Source organism: Mus caroli, unplaced genomic scaffold (genome assembly GCF_978045245.1).
Source record: "Mus caroli unplaced genomic scaffold, Mus_caroli_1 scaffold_16, whole genome shotgun sequence".
Lineage (NCBI taxonomy): Eukaryota > Metazoa > Chordata > Mammalia > Rodentia > Muridae > Mus > Mus caroli.
In genome coordinates this window covers 2,993,486-3,005,188 of record NW_028227271.1, presented here as the reverse complement: position 1 = coordinate 3,005,188, position 11,703 = coordinate 2,993,486, and the positions used below count along the sequence as shown (strand labels likewise).

General features: G+C 53.2%; 1 protein-coding gene across 1 annotated transcript; it reads left to right on the top strand.

Moving 5' to 3' along the window:
- The first annotated feature begins 245 nt into the window (after nt 1–245).
- On the top strand, nt 246–6,817 carry Ankrd33 (ankyrin repeat domain 33). The gene is given in 5 exon segments (XM_021184340.2): nt 246–410; nt 639–768; nt 947–1,087; nt 6,119–6,791; nt 6,793–6,817. Coding segments are annotated over 5 exon segments (1,134 nt in total).
- Nucleotides 6,818–11,703: the final 4,886 nt, after the last annotated feature.

Genomic DNA, 11,703 nt, shown 5'->3' with positions numbered 1-11,703 from the left:
TGAGCTTCCTTGGGAACCTGACCTACATACAGTAAGATGCCTTGGCTACCTGTCTTGGGTCTAGGCAGAGGTGAGACACCCTCCAGGGTAAAGGTGTGCCCCGGGGAGACGTGCAACTGCAAGGACTTATCCACTCAGGGTTGCAGGAGAAACTGTTCCTTGGCATTTTGTCATAGCTGCCTGCTGAATAAAGAGGGACTCAGGCCAGCGGCAGAGGAGTCACTATTGCCCCGAGAGGACTGGACATGTCTGAGGCCCTGCCCTGCCTCAGCAACAAGACCTCAACCCCTGAATGCAATTTGAAGACACTGTACTGGGCATGTGTCCACAATGACCTCGCTGAGCTCCAAGCCAGGCTGGATGCTGGTGTGTCCCCAGAGGAGGCCTCCCAAGTGGACAGCAACGGGAGGGTGAGGTGCCTTAGGGCTCACCAGAACAGCTGAGGACAGTTCAGGCTTCATACATAGCATCCTGGTCTGGGTCCCCAGAGAGTCGCAGAGTCGTCCCCACTCTAGATGGGTGAAAACCATCTTGACAGGGGTTGGGACAGGCCCTGGGGAAATACAGATTTAGGAGGGAAAGAAGGTCCTAAGGAGAACTTAGTAGAAAGTGGGGGTCCAAGCTGCTCTGTCCCCCAGACAGGCCTCATGGTTGCATGCTACCATGGCTTTGGTTCCATTGTGGCTCTGCTCAGCTGCTGTCCTTTCCTGGATGTGAACCAGCAGGACAAAGACGGGAACACAGCCCTCATGCTGGCTGCCCAAGCAGGTGTGAGACACAGCACCCCACTCCATCCCACACCTACCCCACCCTCACCCCCAACTCCATCCCACCCTCGCTCCCAGCCATTAGGACAGCAGCCCCAAACCTTGCACAAGAGTCTCCCAGGCCAAGCTTCAGCATTCCCTTACCTTGAGAGACTAGCTATGTGGTCCTGTCTCTGCAGGTCACATGTCTCTGGTGATTCTCCTGCTCAACTACTTTGCTGGCCTGGACCTGGAACGCAGGGACCAGCGGGGACTCACAGCTCTGATGAAGGCTGCCATTCGAGATCGCTCCGAGTGTGTAGTTGCCCTCCTTATGGCAGGTGTGCTATGGCAGGTGTGCTATGGCAGGTGTGCTATGCCATATGTGCTCTGCCAGGTGTGCTATGGCAGGTGTGCGATGGCAGGTGTGTTCTAGCAAGTATGCTCTGACATGTGTACTATGGCAGGTTACTATGACAAATGTGCTGTGGCAGGTGTGCTGTGGCAGGTGTGCTGTGGCAGGTGTGTAATGGCAGGTGTTGTATGGCTGCTCATGTAGGTGTGAGACATCACACTCCCACCTCATCCCACAGCAATCCCACCCTCACTCTCACCCCCAACTCCACCCCATCCCTACTCCCAGCCGTTAGGGCCACAGCCCCTGTGCTATGGCAGGTGTACTATGGCAGGTGTGCTATGGCAGGTGTAATATGTATGGTAGGTGTGTAATAGCAGATGTGCTATGGCAGGTGTGCTATGACAAATGTGCTGTGGCAGCTGTGCTCTGGCTGGTATGTAATGGCAGGTGTGCTATGGCAGGTGTGTTATGGCAGGTGTGCTATGGCAGGTGTGCTATGGCAGGTGTGCTATGGAAAGTGTAATATGTATGATAGGTGTGTAATAGCAGATGTGCTATGGCAGGTATGCCATGGCAGGTGTACTATGGCAGGTGTGCTATGACAAATGTGTTGTGGCAGGTGTGCTATGACAAATGTGCTGTGGCAGGTGTGCTCTGACTGGTATGTTATGGCAGGTGTGCTATGGCAGGTGTGCTATGGCGGGTGTGTTATGGCGGGTGTGCTATGGCGGGTGTGTTATGGCAGGTGTGCTATGGCAGGTGTGCTATGGCAGGTGTGCTATGGCAGGTGTGCTATGGCAGGTGTGTTATGGCAGGTGTGTTATGGCAGGTGTGCTATGGCAGGTGTGTTATGGCAGGTGTGCTATGGCAGGTGTGCTATGGCAGGTGTGCTATGGCAGGTGTGCTATGGCAGGTGTGTTATGGCAGGTGTGCTATGGCAGGTGTACTATGGCAGGTGTGTTATGGCAGGTGTGCTATGGCAGGTGTGCTATGGCAGGTGTGCTATGGCAGGTGTGCTATGGCAGGTGTGCTATGGCAGGTGTGCTATGGCAGGTGTGCTATGGTATGCTATGGCAGGTGTGTTATGGCAGGTGTGCTATGGCAGGTATGCTATGGCAGGTGTGCTATGGCAGGTGTGCTATGGCAGGTGTGTTATGGCAGGTGTGCTATGGCAGGTGTGCTATGGCAGATGTGCTATGGCAGGTGTGCTATGGCGGGTGTGTTATGGCGGGTGTGCTATGGCGGGTGTGCTATGGCAGGTGTGTTATGGCAGGTGTGTTATGGCAGGTGTGCTATGGCAGGTGTGCTATGGCGGGTGTGTTATGGCAGGTGTGCTATGGCAGGTGTGCTATGGCGGGTGTGTTATGGCGGGTGTGCTATGGCGGGTGTGTTATGGCAGGTGTGCTATGGCGGGTGTGTTATGGCGGGTGTGCTATGGCGGGTGTGTTATGGCAGGTGTGCTATGGCGGGTGTGTTATGGCAGGTGTGCTATGGCAGGTGTGCTATGGCGGGTGTGTTATGGCAGGTGTGCTATGGCAGGTGTGCTATGGCAGGTGTGCTATGGCAGGTGTGTTATGGCAGGTGTGCTATGGCAGGTGTGCTATGGCGGGTGTGCTATGGCGGGTGTGTTATGGCGGGTGTGCTATGGCGGGTGTGCTATGGCGGGTGTGCTATGGCAGGTGTGTTATGGCAGGTGTGCTATGGCAGGTGTGTTATGGCAGGTGTGCTATGGCAGGTGTGCTATGGCAGGTGTGAAGCTGCACTTTCTCCACTACCACCCCAGCAGATACCATTTAGCTACAGCAAGAGAGGTGGGAATGGAATATGGATCGAGGACAACTTATTGGAGGAGGCCCGTGCTACCACCCTCTCACAGTCTACTAGTGCAGTTAGCTACAGCAGTTTATGGGGGTCCCAGCAAAGAGTGTAGACATAAGATGGGGAAAGGTGTGGGGGTGCGGTGGTACCTAAAACCAGACTCTTGAGTTCTAGTCTCAGCCTTGCCTCTGCCCGAGGCCCAGGTGGAGAAAGATGGCCACAGCACTGTGAAGGTTGATGGATGGGGGATCCATGAGGACTGATTCCAACCTTAGGCAGTATTCACTTGCAGCTGGAGCCTTGCATGGGGAGGAGGACCACTCTATGTGTGTAGAGGACCACTTTCTGTGTGTGGAGGACCACTCTGTGTGTAGAGGACCACTCTGTGTGTGGAGGATCACTCTGTGTGTGTGTGGAGGATCACTCTGTGTGTGTGGAGCACCACTCTGTGTGTGTAGAGGACCACTCTGTGTGTGGAGGACCACTCTGTGTGTAGAGGACCACTCTGTGTGTGTGGAGGACCACTCTGTGTGTGGAGGACCACTCTGTGTGTGGAGGACCACTCTGTGTGTGGAGGATCACTCTGTGTGTGTGGAGGATCACTCTGTGGGTGGAGGACCACTCTGTATGTGGAGGACCACTCTGTATGTGGAGGACCACTCTGTGTGTGTGGAGGATCACTCTGTGGGTGGAGGACCACTCTGTATGTGGAGGACCACTCTGTATGTGGAGGACCACTCTGTGTGTGTGGAGGATCACTCTTTGTGTGGAGGACCACTCTGTGTGTATGGAGGATCACTCTTTGTGTGGAGGACCACTCTGTGTGTGTGGACCACCACTCTGTGCGTGTGGAGGACCACTCTGTGTGTGTGGACCACCACTCTGTGTGTGTGGAGGACCACTCTGTGTGTGTAGGATCACTCTTTGTGTGGAGGACCACTCTCTCTGTGTGTGAAGGACCACTCTGTGTGTGTGGAGGACCACTCTGTGTGTGTGTGAAGGACCACTCTGTGTGTGTGGAGGACTATACTGTCTGTGGAGGATCACTCTTTGTGTGGAGGACCACTCTGTGTGTGTGGAGGACCACTCTGTATGTGGAGGACCACTCTGTATGTGGAGGACCACTCTGTATGTGGAGGACCACTCTGTGTGTGTGGACTACTCTGTGTGTATGGAGGATCACTCTTTGTGTGGAGGACCACTCTGTGTGTGTGGAGGATTACTCTGTGTGTGTGGAGGACCACTCTGTATGTGGAGGACCACTCTGTATGTGGAAGACAACTCTGTATGTGGAGGACCACTCTGTGTGTGTGTAGGACCACTCTGTGGGTGGAGGACCACTCTGTATGTGGAGGACCACTCTGTATGTGGAGGACCACTCTGTGTGTGTGGAGGACTACTCTGTGTGTATGGAGGATCACTCTTTGTGTGGAGGACCACTCTGTGTGTGTGGAGGATTACTCTGTGTGTGTGGAGGACCACTCTGTGTGTGTGGAGGACCACTCTGTATGTGGAGGATCACTCTGTGTGTGTAGGATCACTCTTTGTGTGGAGGACCACTCTGTGTGTGTGGAGGACTACTCTGTGTGTGTGTGTAAAGGACCACTCTGTGTGTGTGGAGGATCACTCTGTGTATGTGGAGGACCACTCTGTATGTGGAGGACCACTCTGTGTGTGTGGAGGACCACTCTGTATGTGGAGGACCACTCTGTGTGTGTAGGATCACTCTTTGTGTGGAGGACCACTCTGTGTGTGTGGAGGATTACTCTGTGTGTGTGGAGGACCACTCTGTGTGTGTGGAGGACCACTCTGTATGTGGAGGACCACTCTGTGTGTGTAGGATCACTCTTTGTGTGGAGGACCACTCTGTGTGTGTGGAGGACTACTCTGTGTGTGTGTGTAAAGGACCACTCTGTGTGTATGGAGGACCACTCTGTGTGTGTGGAGGATCACTCTGTGTATGTGGAGGACCACTCTGTGTGTGTGGAGGACCACTCTGTATGTGGAGGACCACTCTGTGTGTGTAGGATCACTCTTTGTGTGGAGGACCACTCTGTGTGTGTGGAGGACTACTCTGTGTGTGTGTGTAAAGGACCACTCTGTGTGTGTGGAGGATTACTCTGTGTGTGTGGAGGACCACTCTGTGTGTGTGGAGGACCACTCTGTATGTGGAGGACCACTCTGTGTGTGTAGGATCACTCTTTGTGTGGAGGACCACTCTGTGTGTGTGGAGGACTACTCTGTGTGTGTGTGTAAAGGACCACTCTGTGTGTGTGGAGGATCACTCTGTGTATGTGGAGGACCACTCTGTATGTGGAGGACCATTCTGTGTGTGTGGAGGACCACTCTGTATGTGGAGGACCACTCTGTGTGTGTAGGACCACTCTGTGTGTGGAGGACCACTCTGTGTGTGTGGAGGACCACTCTGTATGTGTGTAAAGGACCACTCTGTGTGTGTGGAGGACCACTCTGTGTGTGGAGGACCACTCTGTGTGTGCGGAGGACCACTCTGTATGTGGAGGACCACTCTGTGTGTGCGGAGGACCACTCTGTGTGTGGAGGACCACTCTGTGTGTGTGGAGGACCACTCTGTATGTGTGTAAAGGACCACTCTGTGTGTGTGGAGGACCACTCTGTGTGTGGAGGACCACTCTGTGTGTGCGGAGGACCACTCTGTATGTGGAGGACCACTCTGTGTATGGTCTTGTAGAGCCCTCCTTACTCCCTGAGGTGACTGATGGTGCCCTCTGCTGGTTTCTCTGAGAAATCTCTGCCTCCACCTTTTCCCTTCCCAACTCCCGTGGGTGTTTCAGGAAAGTAAGAGCACCCCATGTCTTTCTCCTTTCAGAGTGACTGTGTCTCTCTGGCCCCAGAGACAAGGGCATGAGAATGAACAAACAAAATGGGAGGGGTCCAGCAACAGGGCACTGCCCCCAAGCAGCTGTGTCTTGGGCATACTACGCTCCACCCTGCTTTGGTGGCTCTGTGAGCCTGTTGGAGACCCGGTGGGCTCACTGCAAGGTTCCCCCAGTCCTGACCTTGGTAGCTTCCTGTCTCTTATACAGAAGTCTGCAGCCCTGGGCTTTCAGTCCGGGAGGTGTTTTGAATCTGGCTTAAATCAGCCCTGCTGCTGTAGAACGTGTCCTTGTACAGCCCGTGGCTCACTAACCAATCTGTCACACTGTGCCACTTGCAGGTGCTGACCTGAGCTCCGTGGATCCTGTCCGGGGCAAGACAGCCTTGGAATGGGCCGTTCTGACCGACAGCTTTGACACGGCTCAGAAGATCCGGCAGCTGCTGAGGCGGCCCCAGGTGGAGCAGCTCAGCCTGCGTTACCGGCCAGAGTGGCCAGCCTTGGCTCAACTTGTGGCCCAGGCCCAGGACCCGGCTTCGGCTGCCCCATCCCTCCTAGAAAGGCTGCAGGCTACTCTGAGCCTCTCTTTTGCTCAGTGTCCGCAGGAAGGGGGTGTCCTGGACCACTTGGTGACTGTCACCACCAGCTTGGCCAGTCCCTTCCTGAGCACTGCCTGCCACACACTGTGCCCTGATCACCCACCCAAGCTGGGCACTAGAGGCAAATCAGTGCCAGAACTTTTAGGTACTGCCCCTCCGCCACCCCCAGAACCCCACCCTCCTCAGGAAGTCCCTGTCCCCCAGGTCTTTGCTCCCTACCAGAGCCCTCAGAGTATGTTCTTCCAGTGGCTACAGCCCAGGGACAGCACCAGCACCAGGTCCCAAGTCCCTAAGATCTTCCTCTCTAAAGCACCTTCCCCTTCTGCACAGTATGAGCTGATACTCAGGCCTCAGGGGCATCGAAGTCTGGCTCCTCCCGTCTGGAGATTCCAAGAGAGGAAGAAGAAGGAGGAAGAAACAGAACCATGAGGAGGTGGGCTAGGCCAAGCTAGAGGCAGCAAGTAAGACACATTCCCGGCCGGAGCCTCTTTCTGCCCACACGCTGTATTCCGTGTAGGACGTCCTAAAGCAAGGGAAAGCAAACTGCTCTCACATGAAATCTCCAAGTTGTATCAAATAAATAGCTGAGGGTAGGGAGGCGTGCATGGCATGCCGTTCATCAAAGTGAAAAAAATCTCCCTCGTGTCATCATGTTTGTCGGCTTTTGTTTATCCTCAACTTCTTGTGAGTCAGAACCACACAAGAGACATGCCTGTGGGGGTCCATAGATGCTTAACTGAGAATGAGAGAGCCACCTGGATGTGAGGAGCGCCGTCCAGCTAACTGGGACCCTGGAGAGATGGCTCAGAGGTAAAGAACACTGGCTGCCCTTGCACCCAGGTTTGGTTCCCAGCACCCACGTGGAGGCTCACAGCCATCTGTAACTCCAGTAATACGGGATCAGATGCCCTGTTTTGATCTTCTTGGGTACCAGGCACTCACTTGGTGCTTAGAGATACATGCAGACAAAAGACCTATACACTTAAAATAAAATTAAATAAAAGGGTTGGAGAGAAGGCTCAGCAGTTGAGAGCACTGACGGCTCTTCCAGAGGTCCCGAGTTCAATTCCCAGCAACCGCATGGTGGCTCACAACCATCTGTAATGGGATCCGATGCCCTCTTCTGGTGTGTGTCTGAAGAGACCAACCGTGTACTCACGTAAATAAAATAAATAAATCTTAAAAGAACAAACAAGCAAGCAAACAAACAAAGAAACCAAAACAAGAAAAGCTCTACAGTATGCCTGGGTATGGTGGCACATGCCTAATCCCAGCAGAGGCAGGCAGAACTCTGAGTTTGGAGCCTGCCTGGTTTACTAAGTAAGTTCCCGGCCAGCTAGAGCTACAAAGAGAGACCCTGCCTCATCAAAAACAAAAACAACTCTGCACTTTTAGTACAGTTTCAGTTTACAGAAAAGTTACAGAAGTGCACAGACAGCTCACTTTTGCCTTTGTTGCTGTGTTTATCAAAAGTTTAACGAAGCTGTTCATTACTGTGAGTAACTCGGGTCCACAACTGGTTCACACTTCCTGAGTTTTCCCCATCTCCCTTCTCAAGTCACAACCCGGATCCCACACCATATCCTTGTTGCTGATGAACCAGACAGCTTAGAGTATTTGAATCCCCCTCCTCCTTCTTTTCTTCTCCTCCTCCTCCTTGCCCTCATCCTCATTGTCTTCCTCTTCTCCCCCTCCTCTTCCTTGTCCTCCTCCTCCCTTCTCTTCTTCCTCCTAATCTTCTTCCTCCTCCTTGTCCTCTCCCTCCTCCTCCTCCTTGTCCTCTCCCTCCTCCTCCTCTTCCTCTTCCTCCTCTTCCTTTTCTCCCCTGTCCCCAGCTAGGTTCTGTTCTGCAGCCCAAGGCTGATAGACCCTGCTCTATAGCTCAAGGCTGATGTTTTTCTTCAGTTTAGCCTGGGGCTCTGAGTTTAGTGTTTTCAGGGGTAAGGCAGTGTAGAGGAGTCAGGTTTCCCATCAGGTAGCCTTGGAGTGTCATTTGCTGGTGTTGATCAGTTGGCTGAGGTATTGCCCAGATCCTTGTGAATTTAACACTTTCCTCACTTTCCATGCTCTCTGAAGGGAGACTGTTGTAGGAAGCCCACACCCAGCAGGCAGGAGTCACACCCCAGCTCCTGGGAGGCTCGTGTCAACTTCCACACAAAGTTTTTGAGTTTCTGCACAGAGAATTTTATCATTTTAATCATTAAAATATTTTTATTACAAAAATTATTCTGCTCTTTGAATAAGGACATACGCACATGCGCACACGCGTGTGCGCGCACACACGCACACACACACTTACACACGTGCACAGAAATAAGTAATAAAATCAGATTCAGTTCCTCCGACAGCGCTCTGGAGGCGGCTGCCGTGGGCTGCAGGGTGATCTTGCTATTCCCACTTGTGTGGTCCTAAAGCGCTGGCTTCTCTTGCTTCAGGACTCACACCTGTGGGATGGAGACACACTGGATGATGCAGAGAAAGGAGTCTACAGACTGTGAAGTGCAGACAGGAGGGCAGGTATTAAGGAAGAGTATTAAAAAAATGGAACTTGACTGGGGTGCTTCTGGGCCTCCGGGGTGGACGAAGAGTCTTTTCCTCCTCATTTCAGTACTGAAGTCACAGCACGCAACACCAGTCTTGGCAGTAGCCAGGAAAGAAACTATGTCTACAGCCTAGCAACGCAATGGTGGCAAGATGCTGTGGCCTGAGAATTGGCTTGGGACCCTGGGGAAGTGGTTTAACCCTCCTGAACCACACAGCTCTCATATGTAGACAGAAACAACAACAAGCTTGGGGGCTTGATCCATGGCTCAGTGGTTAAGAGTGCTGGATGCTTTCCTAGAGGACCCAGGTTCAAGTCCCAGCACACACACATGACAGCTCACAACTGTTCCGGTCCCAGGGGATCTGACACCTGGCCATTCTTAACTTTTACCTTATGCCTGAGGAGACTGAAGCTATGACAGCTAAGTGACTGCCCAATGTCAGCAGCTGATAAGTACAAAAGAGAGCCAACACTCACGTCTCTGAGACAACAAAACCTGCTCTCCCTGCACATGGCTTCTGCCCACAACCAGGGTTCCTCTCATTCTTTCTCCTAACCAGGAGTCACCCTAGCATTGTAGGGTCCTGTCTGAGTTGGATCTGGATAGCAGTTCTCCCTAGGGAGCCCCCACACCCCAGGGGAAGGACAGCCCCTGCAGTCCTGACCCTATCTCTAGGGTATCTGGGTCCTAAGGCTTCTACCGGAAAGGCCTCCTTAGCCTTAGTGATCCCTTAGTGGTCTCCAGCCTGCCTGTGTCCCTTCATCTGAGTGGAAAGAGGCCAACCTCGCCCTGCCTGTGCTCCCTGACGTTAATCTCCTCTCTAACACCCTGTGGCCAGCCCCATCCCAGCCTCTGAGGTTTCCATACTTGGCTTTCCATGTCTGCAAAGGCCAAGAAACTCAGCTTCGGCAAGCCAAATTATTAGCTTCCACCCTGGTCCTGCCACCAAAGAAAGACCACTTATAAAAACTGCCTCCCAGGACCTGAGGAACAGATTTGGCGTGGTAGGTGAGAAGCAGACTCCTGCTGATCGCCCCTTGCGGTGGTTTGAATATGCTTGGCTCAGGGAGTGGCACTATTAGGAGGTGTGGCCTTGGAGGAGGTGTGTCCTTGTTGGAAGGAATGTGTCACTGTGGGGGTGGACTTTGAGAGAGATTCTTCCTAAGGACCTGGAAGCCAGTTTTTTCCTCTTTGCCTGATCTTTTAGGGTCTGTCACCTTTAAGGTCCACCTACCACTAGAGAAGCCCACCTGCCCAGGCACATGCAGTGTTTGGAATCCATTGTCCTCTGCCCTTGTCCTTTGAGGCCATGACTTTCATTGTGGAGAAAGACTCTGAGTCTGAAAGGAGGCCTTGAGAACAAGGCTTGGCCCTCTCTCTGGAGCCTTCGGCTCTACCAACACCTACTTCTGGAGACTTTGGCCATATTCACACAGGTATGGTCCAATGTACACATGCCATCTGCCAGAACCCACAGGGACCTGCATGATTATGGACATCACCTGACATTGACACACAGGCTCCCAGGTGAACACAAACCAGCCATACACCCAAGCATAAAGCACACATGCACACCCTTAGCCACAGGGACACACAAGCACGGATGCAGAAAGCAGTGTCCCCTGCTCCTGGAGTTGCAGGCCCACCACGCTTCCACCTGTGTCTCTAGTACGACACACCATTCTCTTCATTGTCTTGTGGCTGGGGCTGGAGTGACCTTGTGAAGTCAGAGTTGGGCACTCAGAGGAAGCCCAGAGTTTGTCCTCAAATCTTCCTGCAGACCCCAGTGGCTTCCTTGACTGTTCAGAGCTATGGCTCTGCTAAGGAGAGGAGAGCGGTGAGCGGGCCTGGGCTCAACTTTTTCTAGTCTGTTTATTCCAGACCTGTACAGAGGGCAGGAAGGGGGCACACGAGGGGACAGAGGCCTATGGCTTGGGGGTCCTGGAGACAAGGGTTTTCCTGGAGGCCTTCCAGTCCTGGGAAGGGCAGAGGCTGGGCAAGGATGCTGGAGGGGCAGGAGAAGGGAAGGGTTTATGGCATTTCCCCTCCAGCTGGAAACAAAGGCAGATTCCTGTGTCCTGCATGAGCAATCCGGTCCCACCCTCCCGAGTGACTGGAGCCGAAGGAAATTCCGCTGGCCTCTGGCCTCACCCAGTCACTTGGCCCCTCTTTCAATCTCTCCCCTAGCCTGAGCCATTTCTAGTCTCAAAGACCCTCTACTCCCCACTAGCAATGGCTACCTTAAGCCCCGGTCTCTTCTAGGAAGTAAGATTCCCTTCACACCACCTCCCAGCCTTACTGATTAGCCTGGCCCTCCCTTAACTAAGCTCAGGCCCGGTTTCTCACTGGAGGAAGGAAAAGTCTAGATGCCCCTGGAAGGCTCCGCGCTGTCCAAAAGGCTCAGTAAGAACCGGACACGCGCACCATAAGGATGGGAATTAGGAAGAAGACAAGGCAACTCACCCAGTGACTTGACACACCTTCCTGAGCTAATAGCAAATGACAGTTCTAGGGAAGGGGAGGGGGAGGAGGGGTGCCACTGTCATCAATAAGTGTAGCATTGAAGGCTCCTATCTAATGCTAATGAGAACTGCAGATTTGGCTATGTTATTTAAATTTACAAAAAACGATAGTATCACCAGGAGGCAGGGGAGAAGGGAAGGGGGGGGAAGTGCTAACTTGGACAGCGTGAGGACCTGGGTTCCGATCCCCAGAATTCATGTGAAAAGCCAGGCATGGTGCTTGGTGCCGATAGTCTCAGCACCAGACACATCCAGGTCCC